This window comes from Tenebrio molitor, chromosome 1, assembly GCF_963966145.1.
Source record: "Tenebrio molitor chromosome 1, icTenMoli1.1, whole genome shotgun sequence".
NCBI classification, from domain to species: domain Eukaryota; kingdom Metazoa; phylum Arthropoda; class Insecta; order Coleoptera; family Tenebrionidae; genus Tenebrio; species Tenebrio molitor.
The window spans coordinates 2,354,543-2,382,522 of record NC_091046.1 but is presented as its reverse complement, the minus strand read 5'-3'; the positions used below and the strand labels follow the sequence as shown (position 1 = coordinate 2,382,522).

Here is a 27,980-nt window from a genome sequence, read left to right as displayed (position 1 = left end):
TATCTCGGGGAAAAAAGTTCGAGTGCAACTCGACGAGATAATTTTGTAACTCTTGTAAACACAAAGTATTAGTTTGATTTTGCAATACATATTTATTTCATCACTCGTTGCAACAAATCGCGTGGAAGTATCAGTCAACAGTATTTATCGCTCTCAAAAAAGAAATGCAAGTTTGGGGAATATTTTTTTGTCATTTTCAAAGATCATCAATCGATGCTACATGCTTTGATATTTTCTTTTTTTAGATTTTGACGTGAAGAAGATTCCGAATACAACCACATAACCAAATACTTTTCGAAATTCTTCACTATTTCACTTGGTTCTTGTAAAAAACTAACCTCACATCTGGAATGTTTACAACAAATTCCAAGATTGTCAAAATTGTTGATCCAACTAATCAAGGTTACAAATACAGTTGTCTATTTTAAAACGAGATAAGTCAACGACAATCATTCGGCTGATTGTTAGTTTATTTAAGCCAATAAGTGACGCAACAGTAGCCTTTCTCCACTCGAGCCTCATTCAATTGCCTCTTTTGCCGAACAAAGCCTCACCGGCGAATCTTCTCCACATGCACCACAATATATTTGTCGATTCCGAAACCGGTTGTATTACATAATCGCGCCTTCGTAGGCGTCAAGAGTGACTTTCCTCGTCGTCGGCCGACCAACACGCACACGTAAAAACGTGCACAAAGATCGAATTGTCTGGATGCGATCGCATTAAATCGACGGTCATCGATTGGTCGTGTTTAGATCGGTCGCGAATTGAATCGAACGCGTTGCATAACTGTTACTTGCACGCTTCATTCGTTCGGAATAATGTCGAATATATTGCGGTAGGTATCGAATGGCGGTGGTGTAATGGCGGTCAGACAAAAAAATCAAATAAACGCCGATAATAGCGATAAACAAAACGGTCGACGGGAAACGAGCAGGGCGGCGGTCCGGGTTGCTCGCGGCGCGGTGGGCAGAGACGACCTTGGCGTGGGCGGTGGTTGGAAGTTGCCAACCGACTGGATTGTCGTGCAACAGGATATTAACCAAAAAATGAAGCGATTCGGTTTTTCAAATTTGGAAGAATAAAGATCTTAGCATAGACCGTAAGACAAGCATTTATAAGACATGCATTAGACCGGTGATGACCTACGGTGCCGAAACGAGAGCAGACATATCAGTATCAACGAACTAACGAAATGAAAATACGAAAAGAAGCACAGAAATTAGAGAGGAATGTGAAGTCAACGACATAGTACCTACGTTGGATAAGAAGTCGCAGAAGAGAGTGGAACCAGCATGTAACGAGAAATTACAAATGACATGGTAGAAGACCTACCGGAAGACCACCGAAAAGATGAAAGGACAGCTAGCAATCCATCTCACAGGAACAACAATAGTAAATCCGGTACTAAGCAGGCAATTTGCGCACAGAAAGAGGAAGAAGAAGAAGTAAAAGTTGACGAGACTAATCTCGACAACCATCTTAATTGCGCTCTCTCATTGGCTTGGAAGCAAAAAGGAATATCCGCTGCGCTAATTGTGGTGAAGTTCCACGCTGTTAAACCCAACTTCCACTTGGAAAATTTCTTTCCGACGTTTTATTCCACCGTGTGCACTTCACGGAGATTTTCAATGCGTTTAGTTTGCAGTGTTACAATTTTTTACCGGACTAAGTACGCAGTTCCGGTCTAAATTCCTCCAAGTCAATGATCCATAAAGATTGTAACGTAAACGCTTGAAGTTTCTTCATTAAAACAAAATCGGCGAGAAATCAAAAATAAAAAACACGCTACAATATCTTGCGCAATTGATATTATGAATAGAAATTTTCAGTTTTTCGTCGTGTTTCGATTCTATTTCTGAATTACTAAGGATATTTTAATAATAGAAAGAACATAATCTAATTCTCTTTATTGCTTTTTTCGTTTCTTCTTATTTTTATTTAAAGGAACTGTAAAGTTCAGCAGGTTGGTACTACAAAATAGAAGGGTTGTTCGATAGTTCAAAAGATTTTAACAATCACTTCGGATTGGAAAAAACAAGAACATAATCTTTAAAAATTCTTGAGAAGCAGCCAAGTAAATTATGATATTTTCTTTTCATTTAATTGGCAATAACTCAACTTTAGACTCATAAAATCTGATACTATTTCATTCTGTCGTAAATGTCCTACACAGACTGAATAAAAATTCCGTTTGAAAATTACAGAAAAATATTAAGATGAGAAATGTGAAGTTTTGACATTTTTTCAGTATCAGAAAAAAATTGACGGATGAGACGTAGATCTCTTTCCAAAACTGGATAAATTCTTGCGTGTGTATCAAACAAATGACTCGGAAAAATCTACCTAGTTGCGAATTAGGCAAAAGTTGAAATGCATGTTGTCCATTGTAACGGCTGACAATCAGTGTTTGCAACATTTAGAGTACAATGACGCCAAAAACAATAAAAAAGTAAAGTCTGATGCACTTCCAGGAAGTCCACACCGGCTTTATCTGTAAAAAGATACGAGTTGAATCATTTCAGTTTCCGATATTTAAAAAGCCAATTGAAAAATTCCTCAAAACACTTGAATGAGTTGCGATGGACCAGAACACATTCTGCATTTTTAAAAATGATCGAATACAACAGCGTCCAATATGTTTTTGTAATTTTTTTAAATTGTGAAATTGGACCGAAATTATATAAAGTATATAAATATACTCGTATGTATTTTTTTAAATACAGTCGCGTAACAAAATGTAAAGTAAATTCAGGATGGATTGGGTTAATAATAATTTTTTTCTACTCCTATTGGATAATTATGAAAGTGTTTTTCATTGCTATTCGCGGATAATGGCTCGCTCGGATGAATTACGCCACCCGCCTGCAGCTCGTGACACAAAATCATCCTCAGGAGTAATAGCCATCATTATCCGCTCATTGAATAATACGGTGCGATCAATTAAAAAATAAATCGAGTCGGCGTGTTCGCGTGTTACCTATGGCAACCCATGCTATAGCATAGGCTCCAAAGCAAACTCGATTTATTTTTTAAATGATCGCTCGGTATATGAACTATTATTGAAGTGAAACTTTTTATGGGAGGGTTTTGAAATTCTGAACGGCAACCTGTTTGTGTGACGAAACGTGGTGGGGGTAAACACTGTCGGGTCGAGTGGGAGCAATGTCTCGCACAACGGTTGCGCCAATATTTCCATCTCACTTAATTTGGAGTCTATAATTAATCTGTTTGACACGATACAAACATCCCTTAAAATTGTGTATACTTCTGTCTTTGTCACAATCACGGCATTTATCGATAATGTCCTCTCTTTTAATTTGGAGGCTTAAAAATGAACAATGAGTTACGCATTTCGATATTGTTTAGTGTTGTTTATAATTTATTTTCTTTATTAAAATATACAATTTTGTAGTGAATATGCTATTTAAAAGTGATTGATGAATAATTACAATGTTTTCCTGTAATACAAAAGTTTCACTTCTATCGTGCGTCTTTACGACACACTGTTTTTTTTTTTTGGCTATGTGATTATATCTTGTATATAGTGACATGCAGGGAACCAACATAATGCGAATTTAGCAATGCTCAATCCAACGTGAATGGAGTATAACAAAAAGTATAGATTTATTTTCTTTTCAGTCTTTATTTAATTTTATCATGATAATTAATGAAGCTCACTTTTCGAGTTGGGAGGTTTTATTACGTCGCCGGCAATATTTCAAATGACACTTTCATTTATTAAAAAATATCTACGGCTGATTCATGAAGTGTACCTACTAAATATTTGAACTTGTGACGGGTCTCTATTTATAGGCTCCTGAAAAAATAAGAAAAAACTCTATGCTCGTAGGTGTCTTATTTTATTTTGAAATTGTCGTAAAAATTGTTCGAGAATTGGACGAATAAGAAACTAATGAAACAACTCTTATCAGCAGCGCACAGAAAAAAAAGTGTTTTTGTTACGTTGAGCTGGTCAGTTTTATTCAGGTTTTATTAGCCTTGCATTCGGTTTACCTAATTGCGTCAATGTGATGCTAGTGGTGAAAGTTAAGGGTGTGTAAAACAATGGCTGCTTTCTAGTAATAACGAAAAAACTGATATTGTTTCTGTGTTGTGGGATTGGCATCGGGAAATGCGTCAAGGGCGCAACTGTTGCACCAGGAACAAATTCATGGACAACCTGTACTCGACACTCGTACATTTTGAAGAACATCGAGTGATGCTAGTGAATAGTGACACTAGTGAGATCGGCCCCTCACAAAGTGTTTGCAGAATAGAAACGGAAATAGAAATTTTGGATGCCGTTGAAGCAACTCGCTCTGCACTAAGGACTTTCCCAGTTTATGGTTTGGAGAATGTCCAATGTGCGGCGTATCCAAGCTTTAAAAGCAGAAGCTCTTTCTGGTCGAATGCAAATCTGTGAGTTGCTCCTGAATAAACCTAACACCAGTGAATAACGACCCGGTGAAGATTACCAGAATGTTTTGACCACACTAATGAACTTCCCCTAAGAACGCAACGTGGTACGTATTATTTGCACGATTGTGCTCATCCTTATTATACATTGTTCTAATTAGTTTAGTTAGAAATTGTTCTACATATCTTATGGCCTCCGCATTTACCGGATTTGAACCCGGTGACTTTTTTATGTGGGGCCAAATGAAACTACTTGTTTATTCGAGTCCTGTAAACACTGTGGACGAATTTACGTGTCGAAAATGCCGCAAGAACAATTCGCCAAAAACCCTGAATTTTTTAATAATAATTTTATAAATGTGATTGTTTTTTGAACTTTCATTACAACATCCAAAACGTTACGTATTAGTTTACTGCGAAAGGTTTTTGTTCTTTTTTTTTATGTGCCATTTGTTAATTCACTATCGCAACTTTTCCAGTGACTGTCAAAAGTTTTTTGTTTTCTCAGTAGTCTTTTTTCTTACTTTTTCGCACAAATAGAGACCCGTCACAGGTTCAAATATTTACTACACTTCAAAATATAAACATGTACACTGATAGTTGAACCTGAATCACCGTAAGATAGTTTAAGTGTCCATAGATAAGAATAAAATACGAGTATATCTTCTTTGATAATGGATGATGCATCACCCTAAGCATATAACAATTATTGTCTTCACAGCATTGCTACGGTTTCTTTGTCACCTCTCCACATATTAAATGATGGCCACAACATCGCCCATACATCGTAGAGCTTCTAGATAAGAGATAATAATTGCCTGGCAAACCTGGCAGTCCTTGCAAGAAACATCCGATCGTCTCGATATTGGTTCTCAAGATACCAAACTTGTTCTTCACGAGTACAATCAGAACTATTCAACAAGGTGATGATTCAAATCATGCATCCACCCTATTTTTGCAGCAGATCTTGCAGAGGCTTCTGGTTTTCTTGAGACCTTAGTATGGTAATATGATCAGCACTCATATCTTTTTATGATGGAGCAGAAAGGACATACATTGATCCTTCAGTGTATACTTTTTTTTTTTTTAAATTGGTACTCAGTTTCACCGAAATGATGCTTGTTTGTCATGTTTTCTTTGAATTCGCAATAAGTAATCGGTTAAACTTTTTACTTCTGTCGTATCTCCATTCCATTGCAACCGCATTTGTTTGGAGGTGTCCTAGACCTAGTCCAACTAGATATCAGTAACCCCTCCTATCCAAATGTGTAGAATTCTTAAGGTACCAAAAGTAGTACAGTTTTAAATCTTTTTTTTTTCTCTTCTCTACTGCCCACGATGTCTTCTTAAAACTCTTTTCGTGTTTTGGTACTTTCGACATGAAATGACCGTCGCTACAGAATGAAACTGTTTTCCATATTTCTTTTTCCAACTCGTAGAATGCGCAACCGTCTTCACACTTAATAGAATCTTAACGATGTTGTTCGACGAATGCCAAGAGCGACTCTCTTTCCAAACGAAAATTTGAAAGACGACTGACATGCCAAAAACGAGCGGTCCCACATTTCAACACCCGACCCGAAACGCGACTCTAGCCATCGGCGACAACCGATTGCACAACACACCGATTAGCGCCCAATAAAAACCATCAATTTTTTCCTCCCCGGACCTTCTCATCCTGCCATTGTTGTTACAATCCCGAATCGTGGGCGTCCCGAAATGTGCCATCGACTCCGTGCCAGCCGCTATAAATAGAAAATGATGTTATGTTTATACGTTTTGAACGAATATTTACACTCGGGCTATTAGCGTCCCGTCGACCACCTATTCCACTTTCCAATTTCATCGGATCGGGGGCCGAACGCCGTCCCGGAATTTCTCCCAAACCTGTCGTCGGCCTCGCACGATTATTAAAAAATGAAAATCGTCCAGACCGTGTGTTACAGAAAAATTCGTAATTACAGAGCGCCGCAGACGAGCAGAGCCGTAAATGGAGAGCGACCTCGTTCGCCTGGTAGAATGCAAATCCGACACCGGCACGGTTCGCATCAAGGTGTTATTAATTTTGAACCGGCGCACCATCGACGGCGGATAAATAAATATTTCACGTCACAGATAGAGATTATAACATTATTTCCTTCAAGGACCGGTCGCTCTAGTGACTCATTCAGTTTTTTTAATGCTAAATAAGGAACACCGGCGGGAGTGTTGTTGTGACATAACAGCGACGCAACATGCTATTTTTTCGCGTTCCACCGATTTCTTGTTATCTGTCATTAATGTGGGACATAAAGAGATGAGGTGATGTCACCGCGACGGATTATTTTGTTCGTTGGCGGTCAAGATTAAACATCTGCGTTGGCCTTTAGACGCCGCGCGTCTGAACCTGATCCCAAACCGACACGAAAAAACAACAAAACAATAAACCATTTTTCCAGTCACACGTTTTTCTTCTCGTTTTGAACTAGCCAATTATCCCATACAATGACTAATATCAATCTGAATTATCTGCAATAGTATCCAATTACGCCGTACTTAGATGCAGAAATGGCACTGCTAATGGGTGATTATTTGCAATAAGTACGATGATTGTTTATGGTTGATTCGATTTGTTGATTCATTTTGAAGGTGGTTTTTTTGTGCAAAAATGCCGGTGTGCGTTGTCATCGTCTTGTTTGTTTTTGGTATCTTTACGTTTTAGCTTCGTCTTATCACAATTTCCTTTAACCGTAATAAATCGCAAACAATAAAAACACGTTACGTGGACCCAGAGAACACTAAAAAACAGAAAATCAACATTGCAGTCGTTAATTATGTGTACGGAATTACGTAGGCAATTACTACTTAAAAACAGATTGAGGTTATGTCGAATCGCTGTCGCAGATAATCAAATTTAAATTAGGTGTTCAAGTTTAGCTGGGAAGTCAAAAGCAAACTTCAAACTTACTTGACAATGACAAGGGTCACAATAATTATAAAAAAAAGGCTTTGCTTGGGTTTTTTTTTAGGTTTTTTCCAAAATTCATTTATTGTTGTTTTCTTTCTGTTACAATTAAAACAATTGGCAGATCTGTCAGTTATAAAATTGTTGCCAACATTAATTACGAATGGCCAAAATCACCAACACTAAATAATTATCGATTTTAATTTCAACTTTGAAAGGAAAACCAGATGGACAAGACAATCGGGACCCCTCCTTTGCTACCATCGTGCCAGGTGACTGGACTCTGCGGTGTGAATGGTATTCCCTCGGGAGTGACTCTTCAAGGTCAGTGTCAACTTTAATAACTGCACCTGCCTAAATCGAATTAATTAAGATGTCCTCACAACAAACAGATTTTTCTCTTACGGTATTTTGAAATCTAATTCCAAAGTACAAGCTTTTATCAAGGTCTTGTTTTATGGAACATTCTGAAATCATTGACACAGTTCTGTCAATAATATTGCCAACATAAATTACAAACTGACAAAATGTTCCCATCAAATTTTGTATTGGCGATTATTAAATAAAGAAGTCAGCTGCGAAAATAGTTTCAAGAAAAACGTGCGTCTGCTGAGCTGACCTGAATCACATTAATTTAATCGATTAGCACGAATTTCTGTTGTGAAATTTGAAAATACAACATTTATCGCTGTTTTATTTTCTGTAACATTCTACAACAATTGACACACATGTGTCAGTCAGAAAATTTTATTGCCAACATTACTTGTAAACTGTCGAAATTTTCCCGTCAACTTTTATGTCTTTCCATTATTAAACGAAGCGTCCCCCGTTACTGAAATCTAGAATAGTTCCACACAGATTACACGTTTTTGATTAAATCGAGCCATCACGGTCTCATTTTTGTAATTGCCAACGTGAAATTTTTGTTTGGCCGCGAGGCGGAGAACCGAACGGGTAATAAAATTATCTCACTTCACGGTGACGCTTTCCCCGTGGGGGTCGACCGGCGTCCCCTCGTCAATAAAAATCTTCACGGCCGGTACGGGGGAATTAATATTATGGTGACCCCCGTCGCGTCGGGAATTTTATCAATTCGATTAAGAAGTATGTCGGCACAAAGATACAGTTATCGCCGACAAGGCTTGTAAAATATACAAAGAACTCAATAAAAATAAATTGTACACAAACATTCAAGCAAATTACATACACAAGCACGTCATAAAATTATTAAGTGTCATCGGAGCGGAGTCGAGGAAATGAATTGCCCTTCTGGGAGATCGAGCGCGGTTGTTCGAGGAAGACAAGAACAGATAAGAGATTTTCGAGTCTTTCCACAACCGTATCAGTTGGGTCAGATTCGATGAACTGGTACTTGTTGGACGTGCGTCCGTGATCGAATCGGCGGTTGCAACTGTCATCTCTTCGTAACAATGCACCGTGTTTACGGTTTCGCGTTTCGTTGCACCGACAACTGACATTTAACAGATCCTGGGATTTTTTATCGTGGGTCTGGTGAAAGTGCCGTCTTAGATTGTATCAGAAGCTGAGATTGTCTATTGAAGTATAGGGAACAATAGAAGTCGACAACATCTCCAGTAAAAATAAAATCCAAACTACACACTTGCGATCTATACGGTTGTGTCTATGGCCGACTTTCCAGCGGTTACTTTGTTTTTAATTTGCATCTAAATCGCTTGGGAATTCGAATTGATTCGATTTAATTAATTCGCGCCTTTATCGCACTTCTGAAACTATAAAAATTACTCGAGTGCAATTCACGGTTATTTATAGATTGTTTGTTATCTCCGAATGTAAATAGTACAATATACAGAGTGAGTCTTGTTGTGACGTTGCGTTGACAGCGCGCGGCACAGATTCGAAACCGAAATGACCTCTGCTGGCAATGCCTCGTTTCCCAATTTTCCCGAAGCAAACGCACGAAATATTAGTACTGAAAACTGGTAGTACCACTTTCGGTGACATTTAGATAGAAATTACGTTATGAATTGAACCGAGCCACCGGCATCGAGGTGTAGTAGGCATCAGAATAATTATGCAAATCCTCTTGCAATTAAAACGATGCAAATCGCTGGATGTCGTCTCGATTTCGCTGAATGTTGGAGTCGCTCCTGCACCTGTCAAAATACCGTCGAGTTTTAAAGATGGCGATTTGTCGTTATGTATTTCGGGAGAAACGAGGGACTTGTTTCATTCACGGCGGTGAGACATATCGCGATATTGCTTGCGCAAGCACCCACCGAAATAGTGACAATTCCTATAAATAAACGTAACGTCAACCACATCCATCCACGTAAACTCGGAATCGCAGTGTGCCAAGTACGTCACGTGATGCACTCGATGCAAAAGCTGCCAGATGGTGGCCGTCGATGGTATTTTTCTGGGGTTTTTCTCTTCGGCGATGGCCGAGCGGAGGGTCACGTGGTGGATTGCGACCGAGAGTCGAGAGAAATTGCGCAAACATTCGTCTGACCCACATCGACAGCAGGTATGCCACAGGTGGCGGATAAGTCGGCTGCGAACTTGATTCTTGATGGACCAAGACCGGGACAAGAAAACTTTTTTTTGTTTTTCGAAAAATTCTTCAGGCGTGTCGTGCGTTTGAAAAAAGCCCAATCGAGTCGTTGCGACAGTCGTAATGGCCCTGTTAAACCGTTAAATTACCACAATGGACCTGTCAAATTACGTAATCCTGTCAATAGGAAATATTTGTGTGTCGAGATTACCGGAGATAGTTGCGCAGCGGCCAGCAATTATCGACTAATTATGCACCGGCTGCTTGTTTTTTTTTTCAAGTCGGTAAATGTCATCGGTTACGTACACGAACACGTGACATGTCACAGCGAACTGCATAAAGTGGATGCTGTCATCTTGCGATTTCTTAGGTTATTGACATTTAACTGTGAAAAATGTTATGGTTTGGCGAGTTTGTGGTGGACACTGTCGAGGATTTCGTCTGTGCTACAGAAAAACGTCGTTTTGATTTTTTAACCTCAATTTAATGAATACATTTATGTATATGTACGTCAGAATAAAAACCCCAGAATCTGCAGACCATTTGTGAAAATCACGTGCATTCAGTTTTGCGCTGTGTCTCCGCGTTAGGGCAGAAATGCCATGCACAGTTTAAGCACAAAAGTTGAGTACGCCACTGATATCACGTTAGGAAGATTAAAAAGTTATCGAGTGCAACCCCAAAAAAGATGCAAACAGTTTTTGGTTTTCATTCGTATTATGTTTTTGGGGCTCTGTGTATTTAAAGTGTTTTTGGGCTATTCATGCTTCGATTTATTAGAGTTTCCAGAAGCGTCTCACTCGGGATGGAATTAAGGTAAATTGGACTTTATGAATATAAAATGTTTAACCACACTTTCGGTTTATTTACTTATTGAAGGTATTATGGTTTACATATGTACTGTTGGCTTCAAAAAAAACGGGAACTGTCAGAAAAAGTTCTGTCAGATTTTATTAAATTTTTATAGTTTGAAACGGCCTTTTAGAGTTTAGGTTAAAAAACTGCACTTATGTGTCAGAAATACTACTGTCAAACGGACACAAATTGACATAAATTGACAAATTAAATTTCCAATTCACATTAGGTCAGATTTCAATTCCCGTTTTTTTTTGAAGCCAACTGTATTTCAATTTCAACCTGTATATGCATATATGTATACTGGGTGGTGTGTTAATTTTATCAGAAAACCAAAAAAAAGGTTGATCTAAAGTAGGTTGAAAATGTGCATAATATCAAGAAATGACACCAACTTCACTACTTTCCTAGACATATTTAAAAAATGAGTTAAACCGGGGGTTGCGAACAACTTGACATACATACAGGGTGATTTTGAAAGTTGTGCCGATATTTTAATCACGAGCTACTGGCTTCATGTAGAGCTCGGAAAAATTATTTAAAAAATTCTATGTCAAAAAATACAATATTTATTTTTTGAGCTACAATTTTTTTTAATTGCTTTTATTTAGTTTTCTACGTTGTCCTACAACCTCGTAGGTAAAATTTCGGCACATTTTAAAAATACACCCTTGTATATCATCTTTTATAAAATGTACGCCAATGCGAAGTAACCTATAGGAAATATGCTTTAAAACAAGGAAACCGCATTGGTGTACGTTTTATAAAATATGATATACAGGGTGTATTTTTAAAATGAGTCGAAATTTTACCTACGAGGTTGTTTGACAACGTAGAAGACTAAAAGCAATTAAAAAAATGAAAAAATAAATGTCATTTTATTTTTTGACAGAATTTTGTAAACATTTTTTCCGTGTTCTACAAGAAGCCAGTAGCTCGTGATTAAAATATCTGCACAACTTTCAAAATCACCCTGTACATATCTTGTATCATTTTGTAATTCTTCTACGACATGTCAAGAAAAATAAGATAGAAGATGGCTATGGACTTCTGGAATGTACAACGTAATTTAATAAACTGTCAATTGTTTTAAACCTTTTACGTGAATTTTATTTGAAAAAAAAAAAAACGCAAAGAAGAAAACGGGGATTGATTTATCACAGGCGAGCCTTTTTGTCGGAGTTTTGCAAAAAAATTGTATTTGACCTTTCAACTTTCCTGTTGGTATGAAGTACGCCACTGAAATTTTCTGAAATTTTGTTCTCTTTTTTTGGGTTGATCAAAATGTATTAAATTTTTGCTTCATGTTTTGTTCACATTTTATTTTATCCATTGTTTTGACGAAATTTAAAAAAAGTAATAATATTTTGACTCTAGAAAACGAAAATGTAACGTTGGTAGCTTGTATAGTTCTATCATAGGGATTTTTTTTTTGTTAGGGTTTTTTTTTTGTAAATTTTTGAACTTTTCCAACACTACCAACGTCAAAATTCAACTTTTTGGAGCTGAAGCAAATCAAAATCTCACAGCACTCTAGATGTAAAATGTGTAAAACATCCTGGATTGACAAACGAGAAATTAATTTGGAAATTTGTTGACATTCTTCAAGGTCGCGAAAAGGCATCGGTTGTCACTTGTTGTAACGTTTAAAATACTGGCTACGTAATCGTCAGGTGTGTTAATCTTAACGTGTGTTCGGTAGGAAGTGACATCAACGTTATATTTGCGAGTGAAACGTTTGTAGAGTGGTGGAAATCGACTTTCCGAAATTAACCCAAAAAACAGAATTTTCCGAATTTCGGTGCAAAAAAAATAAACGCGCGGGTAACGATGAAAGAAAAACAAGCCGTCCGAGCTTTGATTTTTGCAATTTATTTTTAGAGAAGAAAATAAAAGTAAAAACACGATCGCCAGTCAACACATGGAAGCGATAACAAACTAGTTTGCGAGACGGCGAAAAGGCCGAAGAATTTATGCAGATTTGACGGCGTGGCGGGCAATAAATTCGATTATTAATCGAGGTGATCGAATGGCGATCGAAGAGCCGTAAATCCATCGGGAAAGATCAGAACGTGATGTGTGTCAACTGGTGGACTTTTCGAACGCAGCCCGGTTGCATAATCGCGACGAAACGAAGAAAGAGAAGAAAGGGGGACCAGCCCAAGGTCTCGCCGTTGTAAAAATACAAAAATAGTCGCATCTGGCGGCCGTCCCGCCGCGAATTTTGCCCGAATCGAAAAAAAATCAATTGGGTCAGATCGGGTCGCGCCGCTGTCGATTAGTCAGCGAGCGGTTTTGCGCGGAGAAAAGTAAACTAAAAATAGCGGCGACCACGGTGGAAATGGCCCATTTCTGGGCAACGCGGACGGACGTACGTGCAACAAGGCGATCACGATCCTGGTCTTCCCGCTCTGGACGGCGATGGTGCTGATGGTGGTGGTCTTGGCCATGGCCGAGGCGGCGGCGGCGGCAGCGGCCGCAGGGTCTTCCGTTTTGGTGTCCATCGTCGTGCGTTGTCTAATAATCAGAATCACGGTCGCCCAACGCACATCTCACTCGAAGACGACGGGAACGCGAATTTCGATGGGACTCGTATCGGCGCGGCGCGGTGTATCGCTTATTTTCGATGAAGCGATCGCTGTGGAAGTAACTCGGCGGAGCCGCGAAAACACACTGAACCGAAATGTTGGTCGGCTTCATAACTGCAGCGTTACGATGACCACATCGTGTCTGTTCCCTTCTGTTTGGCCTGCTCGTTTGCCGTGTGCGAGCGTGTACGTGTGTGCGAGCGCGAGCGTGTGTCGGACGGAAGGCCGCCGACGGCGATGACGTCGCTCCGATCAACAATTGGTCGCGATAAAAGAACGGGAGGCGGCGGCGGCGGCAGAACGCGCTGAAAATCGAAACGGTATTTGTTTGCGCAAAGCGCGATTCTCGAAATGATCGCCCCAAATTCGATTCGAACCGCTATTTTCCCTTGCTGATTTCATTTCGATTGTCTTTTTTACGAATCTAGAAACGAAAAACAACGGTAACACACCTTGAGATGCGTTCATTAGCTCGGAAAAATGTACAGGGTGGTTCACGTGGTCTATTAAAATGGAGAGAAAATGCATATCGTTTTTGAAATATGTAATTAGCTTGGACAAAGTCGAGCCTGTGTATTTTGAAAATTTCCCTTATTTTCGAAAAGAAAAAAAAAAGTAATGTGTGCTGCAGATGGAAATGATGCTGCATATCGATAAATTATTGTAATGAAATTGTAACGATCCACTCTGTATACTTTAAAAATATCAAAAGATAAAAGATAAATGTTCGAATCACGAATCTTGCAATCAATTGTTTGCGTTCCAATAGATAAAGATAAGAAACAGTTGGTAGAAATTATGATTTCATCACGGAAATTGTCAAAATGGTCGAAAACATTACGTCTCTTTGTCAAACCCTTGAGCTTTCAAAATATCAGGTGTTTTCGAAAAGTAAAATGGTAAAAGAAAATTTGAGATCGTTGAAATTAGTGAAAATGGCAACACTGAATATTTTCAAGATGAGTGTTATTTTTGAAAAGATATAAAATAGGTGTTAAAAATAAAAAAGGTGGTACTTTTACGGGAGCGTTTATTGATTGATGTTGTGAAAAACCGGTGAAAAAGATTTGTAACACCGACAACGCTGTATATTTTCGTCCGAATGGGGAAAAATGTGATTTTTATATAAGAACAGTTGGGAACTGGCAGGCTTTGAGAATATATCTGAAACAATTCTGTTCGGATTACAAAACAAATTTGAAAACATCTGAAAACACGCCAACTAAATAATTATATTTTCATTCAATAATTTGGCAGAACGTCAAAAAGGAGCGACGACTTTGGACTCATTAAATCTTCATTTTCGCCGAATTAAATCTAAAACGTGCAAAATTCGTATCGCGTTTCCGACAAATGATTTGTCGGGTCTGACGTCTGCGTGTTTTAAATTTCCGAAATATTTTGAATTTATGCCCGAAATAACGACAAATTTAAAACTCAAACGGACAACGTTCACGCAGATACTCGAAATGGGTGAAGAATTTTGCAAAAAAGCTTCAATTTGAACAATAAACAATATACAGGGTGTATAAAAAATGGCGCATAATATTTATGTCAGGTGAAACTACGTTGTATAAAAAACAAAAAATTCTAATTCGAATTTGGTCTTAGACGAATAGTTTTTAAATTATTATTATGTTCAAAAATGGCATTAATGACAATCCTTGTTACTTTCTGACTTTACTCAAGTTCGAAAAATCACTGTAGCTTGGTTGGGATGTTCCAGTAGCTGCAAAATTTATGAACACCAGATTTATAAATAAACCAAAAAATCAAAGTGGTAAAATTATTGCTGGAATGAATATTGATTTTACTTGTTGAATTATGTGTTATTTTATTTTTCTATTTTGCACCTATAATACAGTCAGTAACACTCAAACGGGTTTCGAAAAGGAGCTCTTTTCGATACGTGTTTCAGGAACATTTACTTAAATGTTGGCAGTGACTCATAGTGAGTTGTTTGCTAAATTGTTCGTCTATTTATCAGCGTTACCAACCCTTATATTTGCCAAATACAGGATGTCCCCCAAAAAAAAGACGAGTCCATAGCTCCCTTATTTATCGGAGGATTTTAATTATCTATACACCAAATTAAATGGTTGTTAATAGGCTACAAAACGGCTCAATAAATTCACGTATACCTCCAAGGGCTCCAAGACTAAACTGTCAAAAAATTTTTTTTTCAAATGGGATTACATACTTTTTTTTTATAATTCTGATGGAGATTTTAATTCTGAAAGCAACAGTGTATCACAAGTACTATTGCGGGCAAAAAAAGTGGGACATCAAATTTCAGTCAGTTTTGAAAAATTCGATGTAGTTCAAGCTTTATTGTCATTTTTTTGACACTATTCCAGCTGACAGTTTAAAAATTTATTTTATACTCCTATTTTCCTTTTCCAAATGCCCTCTTCTTTTGACAAAGGTAAATTTTGATTGGGACTTTGCATTAAATAAATATTCACTACGTGCTTACTTACCATCATTCCCTACAACCTACAATACTTAATGACAACGTCAATCAATTCAAAGTAGGGTTAGAATCAGATAAGGGTTATTTCACAATAAAAGTCAAGACAATGACGTTGATGTCCCACTTTTTTTGCCCGCAATAGTACATATAACTTCACATAAAAAAAAAATAACATTAACTTTTGAAACAAATGACAACACCAAGCAAGAAGCTATCAAAATGCATTGCGTTACAATGTAATAACCAAATTAAGGTAGCTGGAAAAACAAATGACAAATAATAACATGTGGGATTGCGCAAATATGCCGCCAATGTTTAGCGGAAAATGGAACATAGACGATAGTAGCGTTTTTTTACATTTTTTTTTGTGAATGTTTGGTATTTAAGTGTATACTTGTGATACATTGTTGTTTTCAGAATAAACATCTCTATCAGAATCGATCAGAATTATCAAAAAAATATATGTACATAATCCCATTTGAAAGAAAATATTTTGACAGTTTACCCTTGTTTATACTTGAATTTATTAGGCCATTTTATAGCCTATTAACAACCATTTAATTTGGTGTAAAGATAATTAAATTCTTCCAATAAATAACGGAGTTATGGACTCGTGTTCTTTTTTGGGGACACTGTATAATTTTCCTAGCATTATGTTTTGAACTTTTTTTAAATTTAAGGGGCAAAATAGAAAAAATGTTGTATTATACTCATTTTATAAGCTATTTTGCTTTATAACACTCATCGCTGCGCTCCCCGTGCTCTAAAAAAAGCGTGCGACAAAATGATGTCTTATAAAACTCGTATAATAAATTACTATTAATGTATCTCTCCATTTACAATCGAAGCAGATTTCGAAGTTTGACTGTTAAAAACTCCACGAGCAGAGGCTTAGCAGTAAATTGGTACCAGAGTTTTTTGCTTGTATTTCAACATACAATCATGTGACGTAAACATTATGCGCAATTTTAATACACCCTGCAGACAACAAAAAAAGTCTGCACTTGATAAAATCGTCAAATAACAGTTTGATTTTGTAGAACATAATTCTTAATTTATGATCTTTAAATAAAACTTCCTGTACTGTAACACAAACTTTAAGACAATTTTTTTTTTTAGAATTTGCGCGAATTTGGAGTCGTTTATGGCTATCTATTAAAGCACTCGTGGTTTAATGGATCTCTAAGAAAATGTTTATCAATATTTCAGTGTATTATTGTCATTTCCACCAAAAAACTTCCAATATTAAACTCTACTTTTTAACATCTGTTGCAGATGTAGTTGCATCCGTTACCTTGAATTACCAATTAATACAAAAATCCCTAGAATTTGGAAATTTAATTTTTTTATTTAAAAATTAAAACAAGTGTCCAAATTCGAAAAAATAACATAAAAAATTCGTTTTATAAGGGCATTGGCGCACGAGTCCCAAGTGTAGAAAACGAGCCGTAGGGGAGTTTTCTATGGGACGGATCAACCTTTATAAAACTCGTTCTTTAATATACTATGAAGACACTAGAAGATTTATCTACAATAATGTTACGATGAATTAATTTATTCACATCTTCTCATTGTGTATGTTTTTGACATTGTTTTTGTCAGTAGTTATATTTTTTTTTGTTAATTTTTCTTTAATTGGGTTTTCATATCCCACCTCCACCCGGCGGCACGGCAATTTTGCCGGAGTACATACACTATTACGGATATGTAATACTATCAAGTAATAGTGCAGTGCTTATCAACATAATTACCGGCGTCTCGCTTCCACATTTTGACTTTTTTGTGTTTTATGTTCTGTGTCAATGTTAAGGAATTTCCTCACGATATGACATGAGTATAATAATATACCTTTTTGAATTTCAACCACCAATTTGTTGTCTAAGTCCAAAATTTTTAAATTTTTAAAAAGAGATTGCGGTACTATTCCTGTTGCTGAAATTATAAATGGTAAAATCGATTTTTTTTCTAAACACCAAAGATTTCTCATAGCAACGGAGAGTTCTAAATATTTATTAATTTTTGTATTATATGTCTGTGTTATATTGTGTGAATTTGGAACAGCTATATCTAAAAGATATGCTTGCTTTTGTTGTTTATTTAAAATAATAATGTCTGGTCTGTTATGCTGAATATGAATGTCGGTTAAAACTGTACGATCAAAATATAATTTGTAATTGTCATTTTCCAAACAACTTTCGGGTTTATAAATATAATGTGGTTGTGTTTGTGTATCCTTTAATAAGTTGAATTTAACTGCTAAATTCATGTGTATAATTTTTGCGAATATATCATGACGTTTTTTATATTCACTTTGAGCCAAAACGGTGCAACAAGAAATGATGTGTTCAATGGTTTCCCCTTCAGTTCCGCAAATCCTACATTTATCGATGATAAATGTGTTTTTTATAATTTCTTGTATTTATAACACGATCTTGTATTGCAAATATAAAACCCTCAGTCTCAGGATGAATATTTGATTTTTTAAGCCATGCATGAGAAGCTTGAATATTAATTTCTGGTTGTTCTAGTTCTTTAAAATATCTCCCATGTAAAGACTTTTGTTTTATATTTGCTATAGTGTCAGGTATATTTGGCTCAACAATATCTGAAATTATTTTATCGCTTAAATTTAAAGGTGTGTAACCTTTATCCGCTGAAACCAAAGCATTAAAAAAAAAGTGTTATCACGAGCTCTATTGTGTGATTTTTTCAACAAGAAAAAAGTATTTATTACTAGATGTGGCTACACCAGAAGTCGCACAAATGTGTAGTCCTGTTGCAGATCTTTGTGCGATCGTTTTGTACCACTCAGTGACATTAATTCATTTTAATCATCTCAGGATCAACATTCGGACCTTTTCAATTAGGTGCAAATCTGGTTACGTGAGTGGTTGTCGTCGTGGTAGCACATGCGATAATTGTTAAATTTCTGCAACCAGTTGTGACTGGTGGATAGCCAAGTTGAATTTTAAAAAATCATAATTCATGATGCCGATGGATATTTTTCAAAATTCAATTTTTGAAAGTATCGAAATGAACATTTAAATCGAGTGAAAATTTCCTGTGAATTCGAAATTTTAAAACGTAGGTACTCCCTTTCTAAAAAACCTTGATTGTTTCTAGTGTATTGTTAAGGCAATCAACATGATCACCTGTAGATCTGGTTGCCTACACACCACGACAAGTCCCCCCCCAATCACTGAACCATTTATTCACCAATCGACCATGGTAGTCGTATTTCTCACAACAGTCACAAGAGTGCTGTACGAAATGTGCCCAATTGGGCACATTGCTCCTCCAGCGAAAATTGATTTAGGACACGAGCGAGCAGTTTCGGTCGGTTTTAAAATTTTTGGCACGATTTATCCATCGCCCATAATTCGATCGTTGCAGCGTTCTTTAACGACCTCCCGAACATGATCCAGGCCGTTTCCAAACGAAATTGATGGCCCAATATTTCCACGAACACCTGTTGGAAGTGTGTCGCGTCGTTTGTTTACGTTCTATTTTGGGTTCCGCCGCATTTCGAAAAGACCAAAAAACAGCGGGACCGCGTCGACAGTCACCGGACCCCCTCTAAAAATAGGCATTTCTATCAGAAACGTCCCACAGCCACTTCGAATAAAACGTCCGTCGGTTAAATTTATCGCAAAAACGAAATTTGGCCGCACTCGCGGCCTTACAATTATTATTAGATCGGGTTCGAGTGAAGCGCATGCAAAATCAAACACAAAAACATCAAAAAAACCACATATATTATCGAAATAAAATTATAATAAAATAAAAAAAAAATTCAACACCTCTTATGTACATGACTGCGAGCGCGACCGACACCAAACGGTCTTTACGCCGCCCGGGCGTTAGGTAACGGATTCGCGATATACAGGGCAGGCGAAAAAAATCGTTTCTTGTCGGTCACGCCAATACGGTTAATGATTATTATATAACAAGTACATATGTAAATACGGCACGTGCATAATGCACCAGCTTTCTATGGCAGACACGAGTTAAAAATTATTAATTCGTTCAATTACTACACTTTCTGCAGCTCTAATAAGCTAAAAGTAAATGATCAGCGTTCGATTTGTTAATTAGTTTAAATTACGAAACGAACAAAACGTTGGCACGGGCTGGATGTGGCGAAAGTGGACCGAAATGGGCCGATACTGGTGGCTCGGAGAGGGTCAGGAGGACCCGAAACGGCCCAAATGTGAATCACGTGGGACAGTCTATTTTTACTGTACCACGTGATTCACATTTGGGCTACAATTACTCGACAAGGGATTTCGGCGACCCCAAAAGGTCCCAATGAACAGAATGAATGAATCGTATAGATTGGAAACAAAATAGAATCGAATGGGCTAAAGTTACTTTGAGAGTGGCGGAAAGTGACTTGCACGTTGTCCTAAAATGAGGTTTCAGTGGCTCGAAAAAACAAAACAATTCCCAAGGTGTAGATCAAGACGGACCAAACTGTTTCCGAAATTGATGGCTTACAAAATGGCCCAAGTGACTCAAAACTGCTTCAACAAGAGTTCTATTATATAGGTGGCTTCAAAAAAGTCAAAATAGATCATGGATAAATCGTGCAAGTAGGCTATGAAGGGACCAAAAAGAAGTCCACAAAGGGTTACTAACTGCACCGAGTTGGCTTAGGGATGGTCAGAATTAAGTTAAAATTAAATGGACCAGAACTGAACCCAAAAAGGTCCCTTGGTAGCTCAAAATAAAAACAGAATTATGCAACAATTTAAAAATGGGTAAAATTAACTTAGGAAGAATTTTCAACAGCAAAATTACTCGAATGAAAATGGGTTAAAACAACCGAAGAAATTGTTTAGCTTGTCGAAAATAAATTCAAACAAGCTAAACTAATTCAAAAGTGGCCCAAAAAAGTATATTTTGACTAGGACTAGAAGTACCTCAAAATTGAACAAACGAATCGTGGATCCGAACGGTTAAAACGACCAGAAATAACCCAAAATGCACCAAATGAGCAAAAAGTGATTCAAAATCGGTGCAAAAATTAGTCTCCGATGGCTCGAGAATGGTAAATATTGTACAAAAAACTAAAAAAAAATATGGCATAATAAAACCAAAACAGACTTAAAGTTGGCTCAAAAAGTCTAGCAACATGAAAAAAAGAGTGAAAAAAGGTCCTACTTTTTGAAAAAAAAAAGATCCCAAGTCGACGGAGGTGAGGTGTCACGTGAAATCATCAAAAAAAAAGATTCTCTAAAGGTGTGGCAAAATACTCCAACCTGATCTGGGTCAATATCGATGTCAGTTTCAAAATTGGTCCCAAAACAACACGAAAAAGCTCCGAAATCGGTCCACCAGCTCAGATGAAGCCCTTAATCGCCTGCTTAGCTGCGCACATCCTCCACTCTTCCTCAAACCCACTTACCTCCTTCACCCTCCGCTCGAACCCCTCGATCTCCGGTCCCACCCTGACGGCCTCCTCTCTCACGACCGCCCCTTCCCCCTTCTTGTCCCTGACCGTCTCTGACGTCAGGACGAAAGACGCCACCCCCAGGGTGTGCGAGTGTTGCACCTTGATGTGGGTGGTTTCGGTGACCTCGTGCACTATCTTTCCCGGAGGGACCTCGGGGGAGGGTTTCAGGACGGACTTGGCGGGCGGCAGCTCCGGCAGGCCGACCGCCAACACCATCTTCTCTTTGCTGACGTCCTCGTTGATCGCTTTGTCGTACTCCCACCAGGGGGAGTAGCGGTGCTCGCACTCCGACGCCGTGTTGTACGAGGATGACCTCGAGTGCTGGAGGGTGCAATCGGATGCCGTGAGGAATTCGTCGTCCGACCTGAGGTCTTCGGCTTTGGCCGGCTTGTGCTGCAAAGAGAGCGGGGTCACAATTTTCGAGATAAAAATTTTTCATTATCTGCCGATTTATTCATAATTACGCACGAGGAAATCGAAAAGTGGGCTGCCTTTCACGAAGAAATTCTGTTTAAATAGCCGCCGACGCCGGCGATAAGACAGTCAACTCAGGTCCGTCAACAACAACAACACATAAGTCAAAATGCACGGTGGAGCAGTAAGTAGCAACGGTAGCTTCTAAATCTGTGTGCTCAACCTAGGTTTCCAGGTACTCGCCCTTCTAGTCCTAGCAGTAGTGTCGGTTTCCGGCCAGGAAGGATTCGGCCACCACCACCACCTGGAGGAGTACGTCGATTACAGAGCGAGGCCCCATTACCACTACGACTACCACGTCCACGACCACCACACCCACGACATCAAGAACCAATGGGAGCACAGGGATGGAAAGGAAACCAAGGGAGTGTACACTCTCCTCCAACCCGACGGCAGGAAGAGGATCGTTGAGTACCGCGCCGGCAAGCACGGCGCCGACTACAAGATAAGGTACGAAGGACACAGCGTCCACGGCGGGATCGGCTCCTTCGGAATCGGGAATTAGAACCAACAGTATTATAGAAGTTACGATCGACTGGATTCATTGTTTACGCTCTGCTGCCTATTTTGTATATTGTTGTTGTATATTTGTTCGCAATAAAATGTGTTGACTTTTAGTTTAACTCGTTTTTGATTTTGTTTTCATCCAAATAAAAATGAAACTCCTGCTGGAGAAAAAGAAAAGTTTAAAATGGCCCCTGTCAAACGTGAAAAGAAAAAGAATTTCAACCAGCGCCACCGGCTAAACGCGGAACTAATCGCACGGCCCACTTTAAAAATATACGATGTGACAACTGTCAAAATCTAAATTTATCAGTTTAATTGACATTTCCAAATTTATTGTTTGTTTTCATAGTCTTGGAAATTAGAAACAAATTTAAATCGTACTCAAAACGTGTAATTAATTTGTACTGGACAATTCCTCTACCACTTATTCACTTGATTCCCCAAATTTAAGAGTAATCGATATAGACGTATCAAATCGATCACTTCAATCAATAACTTGTAAAAATGGAAATGTAAACCGACTTCTTAATAATTTCTTGCACTCATTATCACTTATTTGAACTAATCTTTTTTTTATGTAATAAGTTATTTTAGTATTGTTATTTCTACTTCACATGTGTTTCATGCAGCACTTGATGCACAACGCATCGAATAATATCAAATAAAATCTTGTGAATATTAATTCTATTTTAGTTTAAAATGACCATGATGTCATAAATTTATTCTAAACATTTATTCACGGCAATTTAAAAGTAATTATAAAAAATTCCAGAGCGAAGACTTCATCATTTCCCGCATCATCGACCATAACATTTTTTCTATTTATATTCCATTTACAAAATTAATATTTTAGACAAGAAAATAATTAAACAATAACATGACTGATCGATTGAAGAGTGAAGGGGCTATTCTAGTCTGGGATCCTTTTTGTGGATTTTTTCAAACTATAAAACTTCTTATGTCGATCTTTGTTGTGTTTTGACATAACACACTAATTTCTTCAAACAAATACAATTCTAGTTAAGCTTACGATAAGCGAATGGATACATTCACGAAAAAGTGTTTGTTTATTATTTCAACAGTTCTTTAACTAAAAGCTGCCAGAAAAAAATGTTTTTTTCAAATTACTAAACCTCGTTAACAGACGTTACAGAGCTACATAAAAATATCTGACTTCTCCAGCCAAAGAAAATTGAAAAAAGTAATCCAGATAATTCTTGTATTTTGCACCATATAATCATTAATCACAATCATAATTCAGTACAATTACGAGGTCGATAATTTAAATTGATGGAAAAATTAAACCGCGGCAACCGGAAACCGTTCGCGTGCAAATGTATGCAACAATTCGTTCGTTTTTTGTTTTGAAATCTACACTCGTGACCTTGAATCTCGAAACCGTTCTTTAACGTGCGTACTTAATTTCCCCACGGAAGTTACGCAACATCTGATAAGTTCTAGCCTCCTCCATCGTGACATTCAATACCTCCCCGACTGCACACTTCCGTTCCGAGATACTCACTTCCGGATTGGCGTCCATCACCGTCTTCACCGAGACGACGGTCTCCGGTTCGGACGAAGTGATCGAAGTGGATGTCGCCGACGAGGTCAAGACGGAGCAGTCCTGCTGAGCGCTGTGCAGTGCCTGGTCGAGTTCTTCGGCGAGTCCCGTCACTTCGGTCAGTCTCTCGGAGATGGCCTCGATGGCGATCTCGTTGTCGCCCGCCGAATCGCCGCCCTCTTCTGAGCCCAAATCGGTGTCCGTCGAGGGACTCGACGCGCTGGAAAACCAAGCTGATCAGGGGGTCGAGGCGGCTGACGTGGGGGTGACAGGAGCGCGCGTTTATTATTAGTGCGGTCGTTAGGGGGGCGAATTTGATCGAATTTTTCTCACCGGGAGATGTTGAACTCGGGCCGGTCCGGCCGCCACTGGCGCGGCAGCCGGCCCCACCACTTAAAATTCAAAATTAGAAACTACATTAACGTGGGACTGAAGATTTTACGTGAGAATATCATTTTCTGGGCGATTTTATGTGTAGGGCGACAGCGTCGAACGATTTCCAAAGTTTCGTCTTTCGCCATTTTTTCACGCCGGGGTCTTTGTATCGGCCGGATCCCACACGATGGCGCGTTCGCTTATAATTTCCCGCTAAAAATAAACCGAATTAATCATTTTTAGAACGTCGGAAAATCGAATTTTCAGTCTGGCTAAAAATACATCGCGACTTCTCTAAACCGTCTGACTGGATTCTTGATTCCTTCTCCTGTGTATCTTTAATAAAACCATGATGCTGTAAATATAGCAACGGTGTAATGGTTTTTTTCAGATGGATGAATCAGAAATGGACTCTTCATTTATTCAATTCAAACAGAACCAACCCAAACTCGGCCATGCTGCTTCGATTACATCTCAGATTTCATCTCTCAATCTACTACCAAAGATTTTTTCATCTACTCATTTAAAATACTCGAAAATTAAATGAAATAAAACAAAAAATTACATCTCACGACTTACAAAAATGTTTTTAAAAAATGTGTAGTATAGCCTTCAAGCTAACATGAGTGTATTGCTGGTTGCATAACCACACATTTACCCCCAAACACTTTTTTCTTTTTACTTACGTATCACTGTAATACAGAGACTCCTTCAATCGGCTCCTCAACAACCTCCCCAACCTGACCATCCTCCCCACTTCCACCATCAGCTTCTCCCTCACGCCGAAATAATGCTTGACTCTTGCCTTCTTCTTCACCAGGTCCATGAGAGGAATTGTGGCGACCGCCTCCCTCAAGTCCCTCAACTGGTTGCAGTGCTCCTCCACCGAACGGTGGAACACGGCGCTGACCCTCAGCCTGGTCATCTGTTCTTGGGAAACGCTCAGCAGTCTCTGCCACGAGTACTTCAACCTCCCGTTGAGATTCTCGTGATCATCCAGCGGCAATTTGCACGACTGTCTCAACTGCAAGGACGCGTAGAGCAGCTGGCAGCCGTAATTATACGTATCCTGTAACCGAAGAAATGCATTTGCATCGGAAGATGTGAGCCGTCAAAAAAATGACAGTTGACGTTTAAATGACATCCGGTCAAAGCGATCGTGGGAATAACGTAGAGTGCTTTGATTCGAGTTTACGTCGTTCGCACAACTGTCAAATTATTTGTAATAAAATGAAACGAAATTATTTTATTTTATTCGTTGTTTACCTTCGCTGTCTCTTGGAAAGTCTGGTGTTCGTCTTTTTGCGTCTGAATTTCGTAAACTGTACATCCGACGTGACCGTGATCCTTCAGGAGGACCTGGAACAGGTCGTCCAGCCACTGGATCGCTTGGGTCACGTCCTTTTCGTAGTTGTAGATGTGGGTGATCTGTTCCAGCGTCAATTTTTGGAGTTCGACGCTGTCGCTGAAGATATTTTTGCGCGCCGTGGTCGCGTCCAGAATGTCTCTCACGTTGACGATGTCTTCGGCGTAGTCGACGAAAATCTCTCGACCCAAAGCGTCCTTGATGGGCATCGACAGCATGTCCGAGAGCTTCTCGCCCTCTTTGACCAGTTCTCTCTCGACGCTGTCTAAAAATCGTCACTTTTCGTATTAGTCGGCGAACAAGTTCCTGCACATTTAAATGAAACATTTTTCGTAAATATTTGCCGTCTCTTTGTGTTAATTTTCTCGTAAATTGGTCGAATGACGACGCTGAACAATTAAATAGTCGCGTTTTGATTTTTCAATTTTTGACAGACAGTAATGCCACACCCACCTTGACAGCTCAAAAATACCCAGACTCAATTAGCGTTGCCGCACTAATTACGAAACACTCTCACCTAGATTGGCTTGGCTTTCTTGCAGCTGCTTGAGCTTCTGTCCGGCCGTCGTGAAGTCAACGACCTTGCTGCCCATCACCAAAGAGTCGAACACCTCTCCCGTCCTATCAAAATACTCCGAGACCAACCGGAAGAAGCGCAACGACGTAATCAGGACGTTCCTCCGCTTCTCCAGCCTCAAGGCGAAGCTGCGACACACGAAATCCATAAAGTCCTTCTGCGACACCAGGTCCTTGTACTGGAACGTGACCAGATCGCTCTTGGGGAAATTGTCGATCTTGTGGATCAGCTCGGCGTAGGCACCGTAGGTGTCCCAACACTGCAGCTCTATCGCCTCGTGCTCCCTCCGCAGCTCCTCCGCCGAGGCCACGTCGTAGCCCACCCTCTGCTTGGAGTTGAGCAGTTGCTCGGCCGGCCCCAGGATCCAGTTGGTCACCTTGACCACGCCGTCCTCGAGGATGCTCAAGTCCTTGGTGTCGATCACGGTCCTCTGCGCTTTCATCCACGACTCCTCGACCTGGCGCTGCTTGGTCTTGATGGCGACGAGCAGCTGGTCCACGCGGCCGATGGTGTCGAGCGTCTCCTGCGGCGTGGACATCGACTCGAACTCCGACGCCAGCTTCCTGGTGCGGTTGTCGTGCTCGATCAGCTGCAGCAGCTGCTGGCCCGTGCGGGTCAAGCCGTGCACCAGGAGGCGCGTCGCCTCGGCCATGTCGGCGCTGGACGCCAGCACGCCGTCCAAGTCGGCCGCCCGCGCCGCCTTGCCGGCCGAGAGGTGGTGCAGCAGGTCGTCGAGGTCGCGCTCTGCGCCGGCCACGTCGCCGTAGAACTCCTCCACCTTCTGCAAACACGAGACCGGTCAGCTCGCAACGGGGTCACGAGGGCGCGCGCTCCACATTTTCGAAAGCCCGCTGACGCAGCACTTTCGCGGCCGTCGCGATAACGCGATTAGATGCGCCGCCCACGGTGCATCGGTGCATATTTGCAAAGGTCATCGGGGCCGTCCCACGCGGATTATTGACTTCTTCCGAATTTTGCGGTGATATCATCGGCCGGCCGCCCGAGTCTTATCGATAAAAAACGCCGATGGAATGTTTGTTTAGAATGAGAGAGGTCATACCTGTCTGTTCTCGATCCACTTGTCGTGGTTGTAGATGAAGTTGCCGCCGAGTTCGAGAGGAAGCTGCGACTGGTCCACGAACTTGTTCAGGCGACATCTTGGAATGAAGATAACCTGTTGATGGAAAGAGACGCTTTATTGGGCGGACAGGTGGAGGTTCGCCTCTTTCGCCGCAAATTCTGCACACGCCGGGGTCGCCCAAGGGTGCGCCGTAGGGCCTCCGCTGACCCCCACGCGCCCAGATAATTCTCGGAAAAGGCTAACTCAATCTCAGCCTTCGCGTCCTTATCATAAAATAATAATTTGACAAGATAGAGCGCGAATAAGGAACAAACACGTAAATAACGGCTTCGAAATGAGATTTTAAGATAATCTGGACACCTGCATTACTCGTAAGTCCGTTCGAGTACTTAAACTTACAAATGAACTTTGCTCCAGTGATAAAGATATCTGGGTCAATTATTACTATGAATTTTTTGTCACGATCTGATGCTGATCGTTATCTAGATTGAGATTGTATACGCAAGTGTCCCCAGTACGTCAGCAATTTGAATTTACATCACAGATTTTTTTTTGTGACTGAATAAATACATCTCGAGGAAATTTCTTTTCTTTTTTCAACAGATTTGCGCAATTAAATTCTATTTGCAACACTGCTTGATATTTTCAAGGAAATAATTACTATTTACTTCATAACAGAAGTACTTACACAATGCATAAATGTTTATTAAGCTGAACTTAACAAGACTACAATAAATACGTGAGCATTCCAATACATGCCCCTGGGGTCATG

General features: G+C 39.5%; 2 protein-coding genes and 2 long non-coding RNA genes across 8 annotated transcripts in view; 2 read left to right on the top strand and 2 right to left on the bottom strand.

The window, feature by feature from the left end:
* Positions 1 to 25,425, top strand: part of LOC138124329 (uncharacterized) — a 79,009-nt gene extending 53,584 nt beyond the window's left edge. For both annotated transcript variants that reach the window (XR_011157102.1, XR_011157101.1), the window contains one exon: positions 25,005 to 25,425. This is a non-coding gene — a long non-coding RNA (uncharacterized lncRNA). The remainder of the gene's footprint in view (positions 1 to 25,004) is intronic.
* LOC138124270 (titin-like) overlaps positions 1 to 27,980 on the bottom strand; it is a 146,172-nt gene that overhangs the window by 109,055 nt on the left and 9,137 nt on the right. For both annotated transcript variants that reach the window (XM_069039265.1, XM_069039261.1), the window contains exons 4-9: positions 27,188 to 27,301; positions 26,068 to 26,908; positions 25,451 to 25,815; positions 24,871 to 25,253; positions 23,771 to 24,029; positions 21,220 to 21,660 (exon numbers count right to left, since the gene is read on the bottom strand). In XM_069039265.1, the coding sequence (XP_068895366.1) occupies positions 21,220 to 21,660; positions 23,771 to 24,029; positions 24,871 to 25,253; positions 25,451 to 25,815; positions 26,068 to 26,908; positions 27,188 to 27,301 (2,403 nt within the window). The remainder of the gene's footprint in view (positions 1 to 21,219; positions 21,661 to 23,770; positions 24,030 to 24,870; positions 25,254 to 25,450; positions 25,816 to 26,067; positions 26,909 to 27,187; positions 27,302 to 27,980) is intronic.
* LOC138124344 (uncharacterized) lies at positions 899 to 13,120 on the bottom strand. Its single transcript, XR_011157104.1, has 2 exons — positions 7,769 to 13,120; positions 899 to 7,717 (listed from the first exon to the last, which is right to left on the bottom strand). It is a non-coding gene; the product is annotated as an uncharacterized lncRNA (long non-coding RNA).
* LOC138124299 (cuticle protein 19-like) lies at positions 4,281 to 22,364 on the top strand. 3 transcript variants are annotated; one of them, XM_069039305.1, is made up of 4 exons: positions 4,281 to 4,526; positions 7,582 to 7,687; positions 21,787 to 21,865; positions 21,917 to 22,364. In XM_069039305.1, the coding sequence occupies exons 3-4, from the start codon at positions 21,851 to 21,853 to the stop codon at positions 22,244 to 22,246; spliced, it is 345 nt and encodes a 114-aa protein (XP_068895406.1). In that variant the 5' UTR covers positions 4,281 to 4,526; positions 7,582 to 7,687; positions 21,787 to 21,850; the 3' UTR covers positions 22,247 to 22,364. The 3 variants fall into 3 exon arrangements, with proteins under 3 accessions (XP_068895406.1, XP_068895414.1, XP_068895422.1); XM_069039313.1 differs by lacking the exon at positions 7,582 to 7,687; XM_069039321.1 differs by lacking the exons at positions 4,281 to 4,526; positions 7,582 to 7,687 and having other exon boundaries at positions 21,770 to 21,865.